This window comes from Prionailurus viverrinus, chromosome B4 (assembly GCF_022837055.1).
Source record: "Prionailurus viverrinus isolate Anna chromosome B4, UM_Priviv_1.0, whole genome shotgun sequence".
NCBI lineage: Eukaryota > Metazoa > Chordata > Mammalia > Carnivora > Felidae > Prionailurus > Prionailurus viverrinus.
In genome coordinates, this window is record NC_062567.1 from 81175158 (window position 1) to 81195825 (window position 20668).

General features: G+C 45.4%; 2 protein-coding genes across 5 annotated transcripts; both read left to right on the forward strand.

The window, feature by feature from the left end:
• The first annotated feature begins 75 nt into the window (after positions 1–75).
• Positions 76–7885, forward strand: EEF1AKMT3 (EEF1A lysine methyltransferase 3). Of its 2 annotated transcripts, none has more exons than XM_047865991.1 (3): positions 76–278; positions 520–631; positions 5985–7885. In XM_047865991.1, the coding sequence occupies exons 1-3, from the start codon at positions 222–224 to the stop codon at positions 6374–6376; spliced, it is 561 nt and encodes a 186-aa protein (XP_047721947.1). In that variant the 5' UTR covers positions 76–221; the 3' UTR covers positions 6377–7885. The 2 variants fall into 2 exon arrangements, with proteins under 2 accessions (XP_047721947.1, XP_047721946.1); XM_047865990.1 differs by having other exon boundaries at positions 83–398.
• Positions 7886–8085: 200 nt separating this feature from the next.
• Positions 8086–20537, forward strand: TSFM (Ts translation elongation factor, mitochondrial). Of its 3 annotated transcripts, none has more exons than XM_047865984.1 (6): positions 8086–8220; positions 8496–8669; positions 9274–9402; positions 12751–12873; positions 17539–17626; positions 19953–20537. In XM_047865984.1, the coding sequence occupies exons 1-6, from the start codon at positions 8164–8166 to the stop codon at positions 20357–20359; spliced, it is 978 nt and encodes a 325-aa protein (XP_047721940.1). In that variant the 5' UTR covers positions 8086–8163; the 3' UTR covers positions 20360–20537. The 3 variants fall into 3 exon arrangements, with proteins under 3 accessions (XP_047721940.1, XP_047721941.1, XP_047721942.1); XM_047865986.1 differs by lacking the exon at positions 19953–20537 and adding an exon at positions 18017–18602 and having other exon boundaries at positions 8129–8220; XM_047865985.1 differs by lacking the exon at positions 12751–12873.
• The last annotated feature ends 131 nt before the right edge of the window (positions 20538–20668 follow it).

Here is a 20668-nt window from a genome sequence, read left to right on the forward strand (position 1 = left end):
TTCGACGTGGGCCCCGTCGGGTGTCTGCTGGGGACCGGAGCGGGAGGGGCAGCTCCTCATCCCACCTCCAGGAAGTCAAAGTGCAGGAGGGAGGGCGGACTCGGGGAGGCGGGGCTCGGTGCCACGGAGAAGCCGAGTGGACCCGCAGCCCCCCACCCCTACCCCGCCTCAGATCCGGGATCCCAGAGCTGGACACGGTGTCCGCGCACTCTCTCGGCCAGATGGCGGACCCCCGCGCAGATCCTGAATCAGAGTCCGAATCCGTGTTCCCGCGGGAGGTGGGGCTCTTTGCCGACTCTTACTCGGAGAAGAGCAGGTTCTCTTTCTGTGGGCACGTGCTGAGCATCACACAGAACTTCGGCTCCCGCCTTGGAGTGGCCGCGCGAGTGTGGGACGCGGTGAGGAGTGGGCGGCTCTGGACGAGGGTCCCGGGGAGGTCCAGATCCCCGACTCCCCCTCTCCCATATGGAGCCGTCCCCGCGACAGTTTTTTTTCTCTCTCCCTTTTTTTCCCCCGTAGGCTCTGAGCCTGTGCAACTATTTCGAAAGTCAAAATGTGGATTTCCGAGGCAAGAAAGTGATCGAACTGGGCGCGGGGACGGGCATCGTGGGGATCTTGGCTGCGCTGCAGGGTGCGTGAACTTCGTGGCAGGAGGGAGTGGCGGGGACTGGGTGGTGGAGGAATAGTCACTCCCTGGATTCTTGGGAGAAGGGAGTGGTTTGCAACCAGATCAGTCTCTTTTTAACACACTGTGTGTGTGTGTGTGTGTGTGTGTGTGTGTGCGCGCGCGCGCGCGCCAGAGAAAGCACCCAGGGTAGTTGATTTGGGGCCCGGAAATAAAAATCGGGCAGGCTTTAGAGGAAGGAGTTGTTTCCACCTTTTTGCTCTTTGCGCTTTCGTGGACAATGCTGTCACTTAAAACCGCCTTTGCGGTTTTTGTCAAAATGCATATGTGGGGGGGACTCTGTAGGGGGAGCAATCTGCATGTATTAAACCTCAGGAGTGCTTTATAATTTTATCATGAATATATTTTAGATTTGTAAGGCTTTGACTGCTTGAGAGAAATAAGCTTGAGTTTCTGAGCGTTAGGGTGTGTTTTGTGGGAAGTGGGGTAGGAATTTCCCACAGACTTGGGAAAGGAAAAGGGAAGGGAAGTTTTGCCTCACTTTTGTCAAGAACCCGAAACTACAAAGGGAACATTTCCTTAATTTATAATCTAATGGACAGGCAAAACCTCACACCCAACACACTCATTTAAAACACTTATGATGTCAATGCAAATGTCTTCGTTCATGGGAATGCAACTAGGTCACGTTCAGGGAGGTCTTCCCAGAGGCAGGCATTCATTCTTCTCTTCACTCAATCAGTATGTACTTGGAGTCTTCTATGTTCCAAGAATCATGCCAGATATTGGGATACAACAGTGAGTAAGACACATTTCCTGTTCCTGAAGAGCTTATGGTCTAGTGGGGAAGGTAGAGGAAGATGTTCCAGTACTGGAATTATGGTGATGTATGCACAGAGCCAGTGGACATGCTCTGGCTATGTCTCCCTTGACTCCCTGGGAATTCATCAAGGGAAAGCTCTGTCCAATGAAAAGGTGAACAGTGTGAACACAGCAGGCTCAGAAAGAACCAAGGGAGTGTTAAGAGCAATTTTCCACAACGGATGAGCAGACGAGAGGTGTGCAGTTATGCTAAAATGGGAGAAAAGTGTGGAATATGGATGGGAACACCTGTTTCTATATGCTCGAAGACTGGCTTCACCTCCTTTGCCCCTGATTCAGCTGCCAAGTAAGAAATCCGGGTGTCATCTTGTCCCTTGCCCTCTCCCGCTCACATCCCTGCAATCAGTCAATCCTGGGGGTCTGCTTCCCCTACTGTCTGCTCCTCTTCCTCCCATCTCTAGTTCAGGCCACTTCCCTGGGTTTTCACAAGTGTCTTCCAGCTTTCCCCTGGGAAGTTTAGCATGCCTAAATTAGATCTTGTGATCTTCCTGAACCCAGGCTTCCCCATCCCAGTTAATCAAACCATCATCTCCCCAGTGGGAAACCTAGACATCACCTTTGACATACATGCCCCTTTTTTCTCACCCCCATATCCATTACTCAACTCCTACTGATTTTATGTCCTAAAAGCCTCTTGAACCTCATGTTTTTCCATCGACACTGATGGTTCCTCAGTCCATGCCTCCACCGTCACTTGCCTGGATTACTACATTTAGTCAAACTTGTCTTTCTGCTTTGAATCCTTGCCCCCACCTAGACCTCTGCCCACTCTACCCAGCAGTCAGAGTGATCTCTTCAAGAATGCAGTTGTACTTACCTTTCACCTCCATCTTTCAATGACTTCTTGTTCTTTCAAGATCAAACCAACACCTGTAGCATGGCCTCCAAGGTCCTGCCTCCCTCTCTGGACTCTTTGTGCCCTCCCTCCCTTCTTGTACTCTTCGTGCTACATCTTGGCCTTCTGTCTGTGCCTCAAGTCTATCTTGATGTTCCCATCCTTGGAGCCTTCACACAGACTACTCTGTGTCTGCAGTGCTTGGATCACCTGGTTAATTCATACTCATCCTTCAATGCTCAGCTCAAACATCCCTTCCAAGGGAAGGCCTCTTTGATATCCCCATCTCCAGGCTAAGGTGGGCCCTCCTAGCGTATACACAACTGTGCTGACTGGTTTCATTTTAAATTTATTGTTACTAACCTCAGGTGAGTCCTTACCTGCCACCCAGCTGGTCTATTACACTTCCCTTGTCCACTTATTCGTCCACTCCTCTACACATCTGTTGCTTACCTTTTCGCCTTCAAACCTGCCAATGCCTCCTCCCCCGTCTTCACTCTCAGCTGATGACTTTCTTGCCCCTCTCTTCTGATTGCTTCTATTTTCTCACAGAAAATGTCCACATGTTCTTATCACAACATCTCCTCACCTGTCTATATCTTTTTTAAGGGTTGCCTTCTCCCCTGTTACCATGGATGAACACATTGTGCCCCTAGTTAAGGTCAAGCCCTCCACTTCTCACAAGACTCCGAACCTTCTCATCTGCTCAAAGACATTGTTCCAGCAAACCTCCTCCCCACTCCCAGTCCCGCTGCATTATCAGTTTTTCCTTGTCTCTGGAACATTCTATGTGTGTGTGTCTATGCATGCATACGCATCTATATCTATCTATCTATCTATCTATCTATCTATCTATCTATCTGGTATATTTTCTCCTATCTCAGAAGGAAACTGTTGGTTGTCCATATTCCTTCAGTTACCACCTCATTTCTCTGTTCTGCTTACAACAAAACTCCTCAAAAGAGTTACTTGTCATTGTCTGTAGTACCTGTCTTACTATTCTTCCCTCCATCTGTTCCACACTTCCATCCCCAGTTGCAGGAGTCAAGGTTGTGAGTTTCATTTCCAACTTTATTTCCAACCAGAGTTGGCCATGAAACCACCTTACTTGACTTTGCAGCATATGACTGCCCTTCCTCCTTGAGATGCTTCCTTTTGTTTCTAGAGTACCACACCTCTGCCTTCTGCTTACCTCACTGGCACTCTTTTCCAATCTCCTTTGGTTTCTTTTTATCTTGACAAATGGAAGTTTGAGTGTCCCAGGGCTCAGGAGCAGTCCTTTGACCCCTTCTGTTTTCAGTCTACACTCACTCCTGAGCAATCCCATCACCTCATGGGTTTAAATAACCTTTCTATGCTGATGACTCTATAATTCCCTCCTTTCCATCTCCAGACTTGTTTATGGAACCTCCTGCCTACTGATATCTTCACGTGGTTGTCTGGGGGGGGCATCTCATGCTTAGTGTGTTCAGAAAGGAACCCATGATCTTCATGTCTGGTCCTGCTCCTCCTACAGCCTTCCTTCTCTGAGTACATAGCAATTCGGTCTTCTAGCCAGTCAGGTCAAACGTCTTGGACCCGTCCTCAACTTCTGTCTCTCTCTCTGTAGTATTTCGTATCCAATATGTCAGCAAATCCTGTTGACTGTACCTTCAAAATCATTCAGGATCTGACCACTTCTTAGATGTTGCTACTGCCCTGGTTTAAACCACCATCACCTCTCACCTGGGTCACTGTAGCTGCCTCCTAACTCGTCTCTGGTTCTGGCCTTACCCCTCTGTGGTCCTTTCTTGTCATAGCAGCTAGAGTGATCCTTTTAAAAGATATTTATTTTTGGGGCGCCTGGGTGGCGCAGTCGGTTAAGCGTCCGACTTCAACCAGGTCACGATCTCGCGGTCCGTGAGTTTGAGCCCCGTGTCGGGCTCTGGGCTGGTGGCTCAGAGCCTGGAGCCTGTTTCCGATTCTGTGTCTCCCTCTCTCTCTGCCCCTCCCCCGTTCATGCTCTGTCTCTCTCTGTCCCAAAAATAAATAAACGTTGAAAAAAAAATTTTAAAGATATTTATTTTTAATGCTTATTTCTTTTTTGAGAGAGAGATAGCACAAGCAGGGGAGGGGCAGAGAGAGAGAGAGAGAGAGAGAGGGAGACACAATCTGAAACAGGTTCAATCTGTGCTGACAGTTCAGAGCCTGATGCAGGGCTTGAACTCATGGACCGTGAGATCATGACCTGAGCTGATGTCGGATGCTTAACCAACTGAGCCACCCGGGCACCCCCAGAGTGATCCTTTTAAAGCTGAAATCAGTTTATGCCATTCTTCCACTTAAAATTCTCCAATAGCTTCCTGTCTCAGTAAATGCCAAATTTCTCACAGCCTCCTTACAAGGCCCTGGTGAGGATCTGGCCCATGCTTTCTTCCTCACCTACTCTGCTCCAGCCACTGGCCTTCCTGTGGACACACTTCTGGTGCAAGGTCTTTGCCCTTGCCAGTCCCTCATTTGGTACATTTTAGCCTGAGAGGTCCACATGGTTTGCTCCATCATTTCCTTCAGGTCTTTGCCCAAACATGTGTGTAGTGAGGCTTTTCCTAACCACTCAATTTAAAATCACACTCCCTGCCCCCTCCCATAAGCAGCTCTCCCCCTTCTCTGCTTAACGCTTCACCATAGCGCCTATTACCATTTGATGTACAGTGTCATTCCTTTTACTTGTTTTGTTCATTGTCCACTTTTTGTCACTAGACCATAATTCCCATGAGCGGAGGGATTCTTGGCTGATTGGTTCACTGCTGTATTCTCAGCACCTGGCATATAGGCACCTAACAAATATTAACGAAGAAAGGAATCCTTAGTACTTCCTGTTCTGTAACAGTCATCATGATCATGATTAGTTTTGCAGTACCTAGTGTAAAATAAAACTCAAAAACTCTGAAATAAAACCCAAGGAAGGCTGAGGTTTTATCTTGCTCACCTCTATACTGCCAGAACTTAGTAGGTGCTCGATACCTGTATTTCTTGCATGAATGAAGCTTTCTGAAGTGCTAATCTGATTATCTTCACTCTCTGCCTCTACCTATAAAACCCACCACCCTCGGGATCAAGCCTGAGTCTCTTCAGCATGTCGTCATTATTCTCTTGTCTTGACACTTTTCTCCTCCCTTCCACATGCCCTAAGATTCAGCCTTCCTTGAATATGCATGCCTCTCACCACCAGGCCTTTGTACTTTCTGTTCTCTGCTTGGAAGGCTCCACCTGACTAACTAACTCCTACTTGTTCTTTAAGGCTTGCTGAAGTCATGTCTTCTGGGAAGTTTTCCCGACCCATGAAGTTTGGTTTCGGTCAGTAGAGGCTGGGTGCGCAGCCCATGTCCAGCTTGGTCCTGCCCAGTCTTCTGCTGACAGCTGATTGTTGTGTGTTGGGCAGAGAGGTTGAAGATTAGCTCAGAGGGAACGCTGATGTTATAGAATGTAATGAGAACGGCAGTGGGTGAGATGGAGGTGAGGGTAACTAAAAGCCAAAATGTTCACTTTGGGCTGTCAAGACACTGTCCTCTAGGCCCTGAGGTCTCTGGATCTTCTGGGCAGGAGCCAAGACCCCTCGACTGGTCCCTCTGACTTGCATTTCTCCTCCTTCCTCTCTCTCAGGGGGGGATGTTACCATCACTGACCTGCCCCTGGCCCTAGAGCAGATCCGGGGCAACGTCCAGGCCAATGTGCCGGCTGGAGGCCGGGCCCAGGTCCGCGCCTTGTCCTGGGGGATTGACCAGCATGTCTTCCCCGGAGACTATGACCTGGTGCTGGGGGCCGATATCGTGTACCTGGAGCCCACCTTCCCGCTGCTGCTGGGCACCCTTCAGCACCTATGCGGGCCCCATGGCACCATCTATCTGGCCTCCAAGATGAGAGAGGAGCACGGGACAGAGAGCTTCTTTCAGCATCTCCTCCCCCAGCATTTCCAACTGGAGCTGGCCCAGCGGGATGAGGATGAAAATGTCAACATCTATAGGGCCAGGCACAGGGAACCAAGACCTGCTTGACATCACCCTTCTGTTCCTCTGAACCCCTTGTCCTAAGAAAGAAACTGCCATATCTCCAAAGCCATAAACACAAGGAAGAAAAGTATGGGTTTCCCTCGCCTCTCTCTTTCCTCCTTTTTTGTCCCCCCCCCCCCCCCCCCCGCCCCGATGCTCTTAGGCAAGCGCAGGAAGGTGCCTGCTTGCTAGGAGTCTCAGCCCTAACAGCACTGGGTTAGAGCACAAAGGAAGTCCCCAGCTCTTGTTCTCAGAGGAGGAAGATAGGAGGGTGTCCAGGATTTCTAGGGGCAGGGGAGGCAAATGGGAGGTGAGAGCAGTGGCTGCAGAGAGATTGTCACTGAACCTTTCTGGTCCTGCTCCAGGAGGATGGATTCCAGATTCTAATGGAATTTCTTTTAAAGGGAAAGAAGATCATTTCTGCATCCAAAGAACTCTGGCTTTTGCTGGGGTGGGGGTGGGGGCTAGGAAGGAAGAAGCCTCAGACCAGCCACTTCTTGCTTCTAGAGTCTGGTGGGACCATGCCCCTAACTGGGTCAAGTCCTCCCTGCCCTGAAGCCAGGGATAGGCAGCAAAGTTGTCCTATGGACTCTAGCTTCTTTCATCTATTTTCGAGCTAGAGCCCTGACCACTAAGTACTAGGTTCTTCTCATCTTTGATTTTTCTTTAGGTTTCCAAGTGCTGTCGGTCCTTCCTTCCCAGCATGTTTTGTCTTCACCTGTATTCTCTCCTTGCTGCGGTGTCTCTGCTTGGGGCTCTCTTTACATACTCCTTGGGCCACATAACACCTCCTCCGGCCTCCTGGCCTTCATTCTCTCCCCTTCAAGCCATTTATCAAACTCTTGTGATCTTCCAAAATCAGCTGTGACTGGCTTCTGCTGCCTACAGCAAGAATAAGCGCCTTGGCTTGGTGCTCAGTCTATCCTGTGTGACCCAAACCACCCTTCCATTGTATTTTCAACTGGTTTCCTACGTGTACTGCAACCCCTGGGCAAATTACAGATGTCTACTCTGTTCCCTAAATCCACACCCAAATTCCCTGCTTTCTTCATTCTTTTTGATGATTCCCTGCTTGGAAGGGCTATTTCTACCTGTCAAAATCTTTATTACTCTTAGCCTCTTTCCTGAAAAAAGATTTTACTGAGCCTCTTGTTTGGATGTGATTTCTTTCTCTCTAGAGACCCTGTCACTGTTCCTCTTATGGGTATGTCTTGGGTGGTCATTGGTACCGGTTCCCTATTTTCTTGCCATTAGATTACCTTGGATGGTAGGGCTGGGGTTTATTCCTCTCTAATTCCGTGAAGCGTAGCACACCTCGCGGCATATGGTAGATGTTCAGTAACTATTTTGCTCATTCAACAAGCATTCACAGGGTTTGTTGAAGGCACTCCACCCCTACCTCCTCCCTAGGCCACCTTGGCCAAATTTCTGAACCCACCCGCCTACCTTGCAATTTGTCGTGTCTTAAATATATGACTGTGAAAGATGAATGGAAATAAAGAAGCATAAAGTGTTGCCACATGTCTTGGATTGTTATTTTGCGACGACTTTGTCTCACGGTTTGCGTTATTTTCACCGAGGGCGGGGTGGGGGTGGGGGGCGCGGTAATTTCCTTGTGAAATGCAGTCGCGGAAAGCGAAGCCGAGTTGACGAACGTGCTTACCCCCGGTCAGCAGGTGGCGCTGCCCTCGCTTGTCGCGTTGAGGTGGAGAAGTTTGGCCCCGCCGCCACGCCGTAGGCCTGTGGCCTCACCGCTGCGCCGGCCGCCGGAAGTGTGCTCGGGGGCCAGAGAGATGTCGCTGCTGCGGTCGTTGCGCCTCTGCCTGGTCGCGCGGGCCGGGACCTGCCCGGTGAGGGGTCTTGGCCTCGGCACCGTCCCGCTCTCCTTGCACATCTCCCGTGCGCTTGGAACGCACCCTTCCCTTCCTCTGTCCCCCCGTTCGACTCCGTCCCATCCTTCCTCCGACCTCAGTGTTTCTTCGCCGTCCAGTCCCGGGTTGGCTGCCTTTCCCCAGCCCCCCGAGCCCCAGTCTCTCCTAAGGTGGCGTCCCTGCTGACGTGCTTTCGGCCTCCCGGAGCTGCTGGCTGCTTCCTGCTTCTCATACCTTTCTTCTCACCCCTGCAGGCGGGGCCCCTTCAGCTTCAGTCGTCTCAGCCCAGGCACACATTTCACACTGGGCCCAGGTTGGCTTCCTCGGCCTCCAGCAAGGAACTTCTCCTGAAGCTGCGACGAAAAACAGGCTACTCCTTTGTGAACTGCAAGAAAGCTCTGGAGGCTTGTAGCGGGGATCTCAAACAGGTGTGGGGGAGGGGGATGAGGGGAGCGGGGCGGGGTAGTAGGGCCTGACCTCAGTGTCTCAGAGAGGTGCTTCCAGGGAGCAGTAAATCAGACCTGCTGCCCAGTGACCCGTAACGGCACAGCTCTAGATAGGATTCTGGCTTAAAATGACAACCTCACCCTTTTACTGTGTTTTGGTCCTAGAAGCAATGAGCTCAGGATCCCACGGTTAACAATCCGTATTCCAAGCACGACTGCTGTGCTGTTTCCTGCTGCTTGGAGCCGACAGGGCTTGTGTGGGCTTTGGGAGTCAGACCCACCAGGACTTAAACCATGATCTTGGACACCTTACTTAGTCTTTCAGAGTTGCATTGTTCTTGTCTGTATAATAAAAATGCTATTGTCTGCTCCATAGGGTTGTTGTGAAGATTAAATTTATCCAGAGCACCAGGCGCTGGTGCTGGTATTTGGCAGTCGGTAGGCTGCCAGTAAATGAAAGACTACTTTAGTTTCTGTTATAGGATTGAAGAGAAGCAGAAAGAATCAGGGAACCTGAACGTACTGTAGAGCCCCTTTCAGTTCTAAATTCTGTGACTCCGTCATCTGCCCTGTTTTCAATTTATAGGCAGAGAGCTGGCTCCACAAGCAGGCCCAGAAGGAAGGCTGGAGCAGAGCTGCCAAACTCCACGGCAGAAAAACTAAAGAAGGTCTGATTGGGCTACTTCAGGAAGGAAACACAACTGTATTAGTAGAGGTGAGTTGTCCGAATTCCAGAGACCAGGAGCACTTACCTCTTGGGTGTGAAGCTTTGTGGTAGATACTTTGCATTCTTTTTTTATTATTTTATATTGTTTTGTTTTTCTAATTTACATCCAAGTTAGTTAGCATATAGTGCAACAGTGATTTCAGGAGTAGATTCCTTAATGCCCCTTGCCCACATAGCCCATCCGCCCTCCCATGACCCCTCTAGTAACCCTCTGTTCTCCATATATAAGAGTCTCTTATGTTTTGTCCCCCTCCCTGTTTTTATATTATTTTTGCTTCCCTTCCCTTGTGTTCATCTGTTCTGTGTCTTAAAGTCCTCATATGAGTGAAGTCATATGATATTTGTCTTCCTCTGAGTGGCTAATTTTGCTTAGCATAATACCCTCTAGTTCCATCCACGTAGTTGCAGATGGCAAGATTTTGTTCTTTTTGATTACCGAGTAATACTTCCTTGTGTGTATATATATGTATGTGTATATATATATACACACACACACACACACACCACATTTTCTTTGTCCATTCATCCATCGATGGACATTTGGGCTCTTTCCATAATTTGGTTATTGTCGATAGTGCTGCTATAAACTTGGGGGTGCATGTGTCCCTTCGAAACAGCATACCTGTATCCCTCGGATAAATAGTAGTGCAATTGCTGGGTCGTAGAGTAGTTCTAGTTTTAGTTTTTTGAGGAACCTCCATGCTGTTTTCCAGAGTGGCTGTACTAGCTTGCATTCCCACCAGCAATGCAAAAGAGATCCTCTTTCTCCGCATCCTAACCAACATGTGTTGTTGCCTGAATTTTTAATGTTAGCTATTCTGACAGGTATGAGATGGTATCTCAGTGTGGTTTTGATTTGCATTTCCCTGATGATGAGTGATGATGTTGAGCATTTTTTCGTGTGTCGGTTGGCCATCTGGATGTCTTCTTTGGAGAAGTGCCTATTCATGTCTTTTGCCTATTTCTTCACTGGATTATTTGTTTTTTAGGTGTTGAGTTTGATAAGTTCTTTATAGATTTTGGATACTAACCCTTTATCTGATATGTTGTTTGCAAATATCTTCTTCCATTCTGCCAGTTGCCTTTTAGTTTTGCTGATTGTTTCCTTTACTGTGCAGAAGCCTTTTATTTTGATGATGTCCCAGAAGTTCATTTTTGCTTTTGTTTCCCTTGCCTCTGGAGATGTGTTGAGTAAAAAGATGCTGCGGCCAAGATCAAAGAGATTTTTGCCTGCTTTCTCCTTGAGGGTTTTGATGGCTTCCTGTTTTACATTTAGGTCTTTCATCCATTTTGAGTTTATTTTTGTGTATGGTGTAAGAAAGTGGTCTAGGTTCATTTTTCTGCAGGTCGCTGTCCAGTTTTCCCAGCACCATTTGCTGAAGAGACTTTCTTTATTTCATTGGATATTCTTTCCTGCTTTGTCAAAGATTAGCTTGCCGTATGTTTATGGGTCCATTTCTGGGTTCTCTATTCTGTTCCATTGATCTGAGTGTCTGATTTTGTGCCGGTACCATACTGTATTGATGATTACAGCTTTGTAATACAGCTTGAAGTCCAGATACTTTGCATTCTTAAAGAAGAGATCTAAAAGGTTGCTGGGATTAAACTGTTGTGGGGCACCTGCGTGGCTCAGTCGGTTAAGCATCTGACTCGATTTCAGCTCAGGTCATGATCTCAATGATCTTGTGGGTTCAAGCCCCAAGTCGGGCTCCACTCTGACGGAGCAGAGCCTGCTTGAGATTTTCTCTCTCTCTTTTACTGCCCCTCCCCCACCTGCATGTGTGTGCTCTCTCTCTCTTTCTCTCTCTCTCTCAAATAAGTAACCTTAAAAGGAAAATAAACTGGTGAGACCACAATTACTGTGAATTCACATAAGTGTAGAAATGCACAGGTGTGTTGACAATTAAAGGCCCAGCAGTCAAGAATATTATAGATATCCCCCAGTTTTCAAAAGCTTGTGTTACACACCCTGCTTTTACAAAAGACCTATATTTGTACCTGTTTTTGTTTTTTGTTAACCAAAGGAAATCTAAAGAGTACTTTCACTTTTATGAAAAAGGGCAAAAAGTGAGAATAGCATTCAGTGTTGGATTTGTACTGAGCCATTAAAGAGGCAGGGGATACTGTAGCAGTGAGAGTTGCCCCGCCAAACTTCTTCCCCCATGAACTATACTCAGCTTCCAGCCACCACAGCTTTGATCTTTGTGAGCATCTGTGCTTTATGTGCATTTATTTTGTGCATCCATTTCCATATAAATGAATGGTAATTGATTTTTCTGCCTTGTGCCATTTTACCTTACGAAAGGTTTTATAGGAACACTACTTTTGGATAGTGGGGCAAACCTGTGCTTCTGAATGTGAGTCTCCTGTAGCCTTATACCTTTTCATGGATTGTTTCCTGGAACAGATTTTAAAGCCAGGAATTTATATTAATTAGTTGATGGATAGCAAGTAGCTGGGTTTTTTTTGTTTGTTTTTAATGTTCATTTATTTTTGAGAGAGAGAGCATGTGGAGGAGGGGAAGAGAGAGAGGGAGACAGAGGATCAGAAGCAGGCTGTGTACTGACAACAGAAAGCCCGATGTGGGGCTCATACTCAGGAGCTATGAGATCATGACCTGAACCAAAGTTGGACACTTAACTGACTGAGCCAACCAGGCGGCCCAAGTAGCTGTTTTAGAGGAGGTTTAGGGGCCTTAATTGGCGAAGAATCAGATGGGGATTAGTATAGAGCGAGAAAAGGAGATAAGCACGCTGACAGCCAAAGTGGTTTGGTGTTGGAGGAGGCTGGAGAATGAGGTGATGAAGGCCTACAGCCACAGGCAAGTAGTGAACTCGTAATGAATCCTTTGGGGACACCATGGAACCATCTTTTGAATGTGTGGGTCATTGCTAATTCACTGGCAGAGCAGGAACCACTTCATTCAGTTTCTGACTTCAAGCTAGGAGAGGAACTGCAGCTTTAAAATTCTGGGGTCATTAAATGTCCATCGACTGATGAATGGATAAAGAAGATATTGTGTGTGTGTGTGTGTGTGTGTGTGTGTGTGTGTGCGCGCGCGCGCGCGCATACATACACAAAATGGAATATTACTCGACAATGAAAAAGAATGAAATCTTGCCATTTGCAAGATGGAAATGGAACTGGATGGAACTGGAGGGTATTATGCTGGGTGAAATAAGTCAGAGAAAAAAAATTAAATTCTGGGGTCATTTATTTCTGTCTTGTTGAGCCTGCAGCTTGTTCTACAGTACCTTGGTTTACTCTGCAATCTTAAGGCACTTTGGGAAACCATCAGTAAACAGCTTACACAGCCATATAACTTTGTTCCCACAGGTAAACTGTGAGACAGATTTTGTTTCCAGAAATATAAAATTTCAGCAGTTGGTCCAGCAAGTAGCCCTGGGCACCCTGTTGCATTGTCAGAACCTAAAGGATCAGCTCTCCACATACAGTAAAGTGAGTTGTGGGGACTGTCAACATGCTGGGTTTGCACACACACCCCTTTCTTCGGGTCTTTGCTGTTCTCTTTTTTCAGACGTTCTCATGGGTCCCTTCCTTGCTTCCTGTCTCTGCTTAAATGTTCTCTCTTTGGAGAGGAGTATTGTTCCTCCTGTTGCTCTATTCCCTTATTTTGCTTCATTTAAAATTTTTTGTTACATATTTACATACTGTGTTTTTATTTATTTATATATTGCTTTTCCCAACAGAATGTGAGAATTTGTCTTTTCACTACTGTGTGTCTGGTGAAAGAGGAGTGGGCCCAGCATTTGGTTCGGGCTCATTAAATCTGTGTTGAATGAATGAATGCCAGTGGGGCAGAGTCTGTCAAGTCAGGGGAAACTTTGTATTCCGAAAACACAAAATTGGTTCTGGTAACTTAAATAATGAAGACTGTTTAAATAAATAACTATACTTACAATTGGCCTAGAGAGGATTTCTAAATACAGGTATTGGAGAAGGCACAATTTAGGAGAATAGGCATATTCTTGTCCAAAGAGGATCAGGATGGAATTATATCAGTCTACCTTTGGTTCATCCTTACTATTAAGGCAAAAACAAACCAACTGCTCAAAATAGTTTTTTTATGTTTAGTACCACCTTTTTCCTCCTATTTATCCTTCTCTTGAGAGCTCATAGTAACTGTTAATTGTTACTGGCATTAAATAGTCATTATATGGAAAACCATGTGGTGATTATTGAGTATTGAGTAGATGAGCCACTTGAGCTACAAGTTCTAATTTTTTTTTAAGTGTATTTATTTTTGAGAGGGAGAGAGAGTGTGCACAGGGAAGGGGCAGGGAGAGAGGGAAAGAGAGAACCTGAAGCTCACGAACCATGAGATCATGACCTGAGCTGAAACCAAGAGTTGGATGCTTAACTGACTGAGCAACCCAGGTGCCCCCCCCCCCCTTTTTAATGTTTATTTTTGAGAGTGAGAGCGTGAACAGAGGAAGGTGCAGAGAGAGAGGGGAACAGAGGATCCGAAGTGGGCTCTGAGCTGACAGCAGAGAACCTGATGCAGGGCTCAAACTCAAGAACCATCATGAGATCATGACCAGAGCCAAAGTGGGATGCTCAACTGATTGAGCTACCCAGACAACCCATTTTTAACTTTAGTTTTGAAAAACATTCAGACTTACAGAAAAGTTGCCAGTGTTTTACAATAAGCTACTTGTATTTTTATGTAGATTCACCATTTATTAACATTTGACTCATTTGCTTTATCACTTTTTTTTTTTTTTAAAGCTTATTTATTTGAGTGAGAGAGAGTGCACACACAAGGGAGGAGCAGAGAGAGAGGAGAGAGAGAATCTCAAGCAGGCTCCACACTGTCAGAGCAGAATCACAAATCATGAGATCATGACCTGAGCCAAAATCAAGAGTCAGACACTCAACCAACTGAGCCACTCAGGCGCCCTGCTTTATTACTCTTTATATACATCTTATTATTATTATGACTATTTTATTTGATTTTATTTTTAAGATTTTATTTTTAAATAATCTCTACAGTGAATGTGGGGCTCGAACTCACAACCCCAAGATCAAGAGTTGTATGCTTAACTGACTGAGCCAGCCAGGAGTCCCATCAATATTTTAAAACTTTTTGCAAGTATGTTGCAGACATCAAGACCCTTTTCCCCTTGAACACATTGTCTCCTGAAAATAACATTCGTCTATGTAACCACAGTTTAGTAATCACATTTAGGAATTTAAACATTGATACAATATTTTTATTTACATAATATATGATAACATTCATATTTTGCCAGCTAGCAATTTTTTTTCTGTTCCAGGACAGTGCAGTACAGTTGGAATTAAGTGTATTGCAATTAGTTGTATGTCTGTTTAGTCTCCTTTCTTTGTTCCTCAGCCTTTCTTTGTCTTTCACTACATTGACCTTTTTTTCTTAAAAGATTCTGTTTTTAAATAATCTCCACATCCACGGCGGGTCTTGAACTTACAACCCCAAGATCAAGAGTTAGCATGCTCTTCTGACTGAGCCAGCCAGGTGCCCCCATTGACATTTTTGAAGGGTTTAGGACAGTACTGCAGAATAATCTTCAGTTTGGGTTTGTCTGATGTTTCTTCATAGAGTATAGATTTTTAGCATGAATATTAAATGCTGATTTATTTTTGAGAGAGAGAGAGACACAGAACGTGAGTGGGAAAGGGGCAGAGAGAGAGGGAGACACAGAATCCGAAGCAGGCTCCAGGCTCTGAGCTGTCAGCACAGAGCCCGATGCGGGGCTTGAACTCACAAACTCTGAGATCACAACCTGAGCCCAAGTCGGACACTTAACCGACTGAGCCACCCAGGTGCCCCTTGGCATGAATATTTAATAAGTTATCCTGAATTTTTCTCAGAATATCATATCAGGAAGCATGTAATGACTGTTGGTCCCATTATTGATGTTAATTTTGATCCTTTCTTGGTTAGGGTGTAAAGTTATTCTGTCCCTCTTTGTAATTAACAAGTAATCTGTGTGGGAGATTCTTCGAGACTATGTAAATGTCCAGTTCCCCAAAAAACTTACCTGAAAGTATTAGTATCCACTGACTCTTGTCAGGGTCAGTTATTTAATTTATTAAAAAAATTTTTTGGGGGCACCTGGGTGGCGCAGTCGGTTAAGCGTCCAACTTCAGCCAGGTCACGATCTCGCGGTCCGTGAGTTCGAGCCCCGCGTCAGGCTCTGGGCTGATGGCTCAGAGCCTGGAGCCTGTTTCCGATTCTGTGTCTCCCTCTCTCCCTGCCCCTCCCCCGTTCATGCTCTGTCTCTCTCTGTCCCAAAAATAAATAAACGTTGAAAAAAAAAATTAAAAAAAAATTTTTTTTAATGTTTTTATTTTGTCTTTTTTTGAGAGAGAGTGTGAATGGGGGAGGGGCAGAGAGAGAGGGAGACACAGAATCTGAAGCAGGCTCCAGGCTCCAAGCTGTCAGCACAGAGCCCGACGTGGGGCTCAAACCCACGAACCGTGAGATCATGACCTGAGCAGAAGTCGGACATTTAACTGACTGAGCCGCCCATGCGCCCCATGTCAGGGTCATTTATTGCTATGATAGTTGCGTAATGGTTATATTTTTAACTCTTACAGCTTCTTTTACATGTATTAGTTTTATCAGTTGGCATTCTACTGTAAGAACGACTTCTCCCTGTGTTTAGTGATTTACTTAGTACTAGCGTCAATGCATGGATTATTTTATACAATATGTCGTAATTCATTATATGATCCATTATTTAGTTTGATGCTCAAATTATCCCTGGATTTGGCCAGTGCAAGCTGGCTGTACTGACCGTTTGAATATGTGCTCATTATTTTCTGAATATTTCCTTACTTTGTGGCATAACAAGATACTTTGGGCCTACGTCGTACTTTCCTTGCCCCACCTGTGGAATTGGCCACTTCTCCAAGGAGTCCTGGTCCTTTTTAATGGGGGAATAGTTTTTAGAAACTAAGATCTGGTCATTACATATGCTTATTTCGACTGAGATGTCATTGCTGCTATGTTCTTTCACCAGACAGATCCAGGAAGAGAAAGAGAGAGAGAGAGTGTGTGTGTGTGTGTCTGTGTGTGTCCGTGTGTATCCTAATCCTGCATCACAGGGTTCTTCCTTTCCTTCCGCCATTCTATATTTGTATCTTTCTTCTCTCACAGTTAGTACACTTGGCTGTTAGCAACTTCAGTATGTTTACTTGTTTACCCATTGGTATAATACACACTAAATTGCTTTAGAGTTTCTATACCTGACCACTGCAGATAACAAACCTATTAAGGAGTTCAAGATTTCTTTGATCTTCTTTTTTTTGTCTTTACACTTATGTGGTCAAAGGACTATTCTGAAAGTTACTTGGATTAGTTTTTTTTCCCCTTTCTGTGAAGTTACGTTATTCGTTTGAAATATAGGTAGTCTTAGGTTTCTGTTTAGTCAGTTTCGGTTTTACCTCAGGATTCTCTTTAATCTAATTTTGTTTTCAAATATGTAAAACATTCACAAGATTCTGAAAGTTAAAACTGTAATGCACACACACAGATCTCTCCCTACTTCTCTCCTTTGTACCATATTCTTGTCCGCTCCTGTAGATAACCAGTTTCATCGGTTTTTGGTTTTCCTTTACCTTTTTTTGCAAAACTCAGCATATTTATATAAATACTACTTTCTTATACAAATGGTGGTATACTGTACACGTGCTCTTTTAAATTGCTTTTTTCACTTAATACTGTATCCTGGAAATAATCCATGGCAGCCTTTGCAGATCTTTCTTTCCTTTTTCCTTTCTCCCAGCAGCATGGTTTTCCACTATGTGGCCGTGCCATGGTTTAGTCAACCAGTCTTTGAGCTTTAACGTTTTATGATTGTTTGAAAATACTGTTCTTGGTATCTAGGAAATTACAATTTAAAAAGTTAGGCCAGAGGATGGGATTGGGATGGAATTGGGGGTGGTGCGGTGATAGAATAAAATATTTATAAAAATGGAACTGTTACATCTTTGGCTTATTGAAAACATTCATTTGTATGTAGTTGTCTTAAATCATTTTTTGAGAAATATGCTATTTTTGCCTAGACTCTTGATCATTTAAATAGGACAGAACTGATTCATTCATTTTCTTTATGCGCTAAGGGCTTCTTGAATTCCTCCGAGCTCTCTGAACTTCCCGCTGGGCCTGAGACCGAAGGCTCTCTCAAGGATCAGCTAGCCTTAGCAATTGGTAAGTATTTGTAAGCACTGTGGGAGCTGGAAGTTGAGAACTGGAGCTCATGGTATCTTTGGTATTCTCCACACCCAGATCAAGAATCACAAACTCATGTGCCTACATGGGTCAGATACCATGAATGTGGGAAGTGGGTCGTGTTGTGTGGTAGATATTAGTGAGCTGTAGGCTCCCTGAAAAGCTCACGCTCTGCTGAACGAGACCATTACCAAGCTCCAGCCATTTGTTACCTCGGGGTCCCAGTGTGGTCAGAATTTTTAAATTCCTTTAAAAGAATTTAGCTTTGTATGCAAAAATTTTAGTTTTTTGGCTATTTGCTGCTAATCACAATCATTTTCGGCACTGCAGGCCTCACTTTACTGACCAAACTAATAAGCATGTCTTCAGGCAGGGATGGCCTTTGGCACCTTCCAGTTGACTACTTCTCTCTCTGCACTGTGGGAGAAACAGTACATCAGAAGTCATCTCACCTTCTTTATGGAGGGATCCAGGAATATTTTGGGGTGTCGTGTGTAGGAATTTCATCTCTTTTTTAGAACAATCTGATCCTGAATTTGTGAAGGTACGTTCTCTCAGAACCCAATGCTGCAGGCACCACATCTGGGTCATTGTGCCAGAACGGGTGGGGATTTTGCTTTCTTTCTACATGTCCTTGATGGAAGCAGGGAAGTAGGGATGGGGTTGAGCTTGCTGGGAATTTACTACTCATCCGACGTTTCCAGTCAAGGCATCAATTCTGCTTTTATCAGGTTATCTTGAAGTATGTATAATTCAGTGAGTCATAGATGAGAAACCAGGCAGACAGCTGTGAATGAGACTTATTAAGAAATTCTGGAAGAACTGGGTGTTTCAGCCATGTCAGTTTCTGAGAATTAACTGTTGTTTGGATGCTTTGAGTAGTTTTTTTTTTTTTTTTTTTTTTTTAATGTTTATTTTTGAGAGAGAGCATGAGCGGGGCTGGGACAGAGAGAGGGAGACACAGAATCTGAAGCAGGCTCCAGGCTCTGAGCTGTCAGCACAGATGTGGGGCTCGAACTCAGAACCATGAGATCATGACCTGAGCCGAAGTTGGACACTTAACCAACCGAGCCACCCAGGTGCTCTGAGATGCTTTGAGTAGTTTTAAGTAGTTTTAAGATTGATTTCTGGATACTCCCCCCCTTGAAGACTCTTAGATAGAACTATGGTTAATGCAGGGATATATACCCAGATCCCTTTTGGGGTCTTCTGCTCCTTCCTACCTTTTAGCTTATTTGAATTTCTGTTAGAGACAGGGAAAACTGGAATCATGTTTGTTTGGTTTTTTTTGTTTGTTAATAAGTTTTTTAAAAGTTCTTTTTTTATTTTGAGAGAGATGGGGTGGGGGAGGGGCAGAAAGAGAGAGAGAGGGAGAAAGAGAATCCCAAGCAGGCTCCATGCTGCCAGCGCAGAGCCTGACGTGGGGCTCAAACTCACGAACTGTGAAACCATGACCTGAGCTGAAACCAGGAGTTGGATGCTTAACCAACTGAACAATCCGGATGCCCCATTTTTGGTTCTTAAAAACAACTCTGAAAATGTTGCCTTTTTGTTTCTGATGGGAGGAAGTTGAAACTATCTGATGACTTGGGGTTTTGGATTTTCTGGGGCTTTTAGAGTTGTGGACTTTTTCCTGATACAGTGGACGATGACGAAGAGTTGTCTGTGTCAGTTAGCGGTGATTTTTGGAAGGGATGGTAATTTGGGGAGGAAGAAAACTCTTACTTGCTTTGGACTGAGATGTGAGTTTTACTTCCAGCTCTGCTTTGTGACCTTGGGCCGGTAGCTTGAGGTCTCTAAGCCTAAGTTTAAGGTAGTAACAATAGCCCGCATTTGAGTGTCACTGTGTGCTAGATACTGTAGTTATGTGCTTTTACATATGTTACTTTGTGTATTTCTCCTAAGAACCTTGCTTTCCAGTTATCTTAAGCAGTGTCCTCTCCATCTTACAGAGGAGGAAACCAAGGCTTGATAAATTAGTAAATGGGGTTATGTCCTTAAGTGGGTTGCCTAAGGTCACATAGCCGGTAAGAGGCAGAACTGTGTGACACCCTAGCCTGTGTTTTTAAATCCCAGGGTGGCACATAGTTGGTGCTCCATAAAGGTGTTCTCTATTTCTCCCACCCCCACCCGCCTACACACCTTTTCCTCTTTCAACTGCAGATGGTATCTTTCCATCTTCAAGCATTTCCACAGTATGCGTGCAGAGGACTGTCTTCCAGACTTGACCATCTCTATGCATATTTTGGTACGACCACAGTCATTATCTCCTGGAAGTGTGTTATCTGCTTTTGCTTTATTATAGGGAAACTGGGAGAAAACATGACCCTTAAACGAGCTGCATGGGTGAAGGTGCCAGCTGGGTTCTATGTTGGCTCTTATGTCCACGGAGCAATGCACAGCCCCTCGCCCCACAGCCTGGTGCTGGGGAAGTACGGGGCCCTGGTCATCTGCGAGACATCTGAGCGGAGAGCAAACCTCGAAGACCTTGGCCGCCGCCTCGGGCAGCATGTGGTGGGCATGGCCCCTCTCTCTGTCGGCTCTTTGGATGATGAGCCTGGGGGAGAGGCGGAAACCAAGATGTTGTCTCAGCCATACTTGCTGGATCCCTCCATCACATTGGGACAGTACGTGCAGCCTCAAGGGGTGTCTGTAGTAGACTTTGTGCGGTTTGAATGTGGAGAAGGTGAAGAGGCAGCAGAAGCTGAATAGGTTCCAGAGACTTGGCCCGGGAGGAAATGCTTATTCTTAGCTCCGGACAGGACATCGTTATGAAGAGAAGTTATTTCCTGAGCGTCTTCAAACCCAGAATTTGTTTTTCATTTGCATTTATAATGAAGCGATATACTCAAAGGGTAAAGTTATTAAATAAAATTACATAATAATGAGAGTAGAATCTTTTCCTTGTTTGCATAATGCTGACTTTAGCTTTTCTGTCCTTACATGTGGGAAGTTGTAGAAAACAACAGGTGGGCTTTATTGAGGTGACCGACAGTGTCTGCGGGGACAGGCAGGTGTAGT

Excerpts from the sequence above, each read along its gene's own strand:
- TSFM (XM_047865984.1), top strand. The coding sequence starts at position 8,164 with ATGTCGCTGCTGCGGTCGTTGCGCCTCTGCCTGGTCGCGCGGGCCGGG. Across the intron at positions 8,670-9,273 it reads GTAGCGGGGATCTCAAACAG|GCAGAGAGCTGGCTCCACAA; the intron begins GTGTGGGGGAGG and ends TTCAATTTATAG. Across the intron at positions 17,627-19,952 it reads TCAGCTAGCCTTAGCAATTG|GGAAACTGGGAGAAAACATG; the intron begins GTAAGTATTTGT and ends GCTTTATTATAG.
- EEF1AKMT3 (XM_047865990.1), top strand. The coding sequence starts at position 222 with ATGGCGGACCCCCGCGCAGATCCTGAATCAGAGTCCGAATCCGTGTTC. Across the intron at positions 399-519 it reads CCGCGCGAGTGTGGGACGCG|GCTCTGAGCCTGTGCAACTA; the intron begins GTGAGGAGTGGG and ends TTTCCCCCGTAG. Across the intron at positions 632-5,984 it reads GATCTTGGCTGCGCTGCAGG|GGGGGGATGTTACCATCACT; the intron begins GTGCGTGAACTT and ends CCTCTCTCTCAG.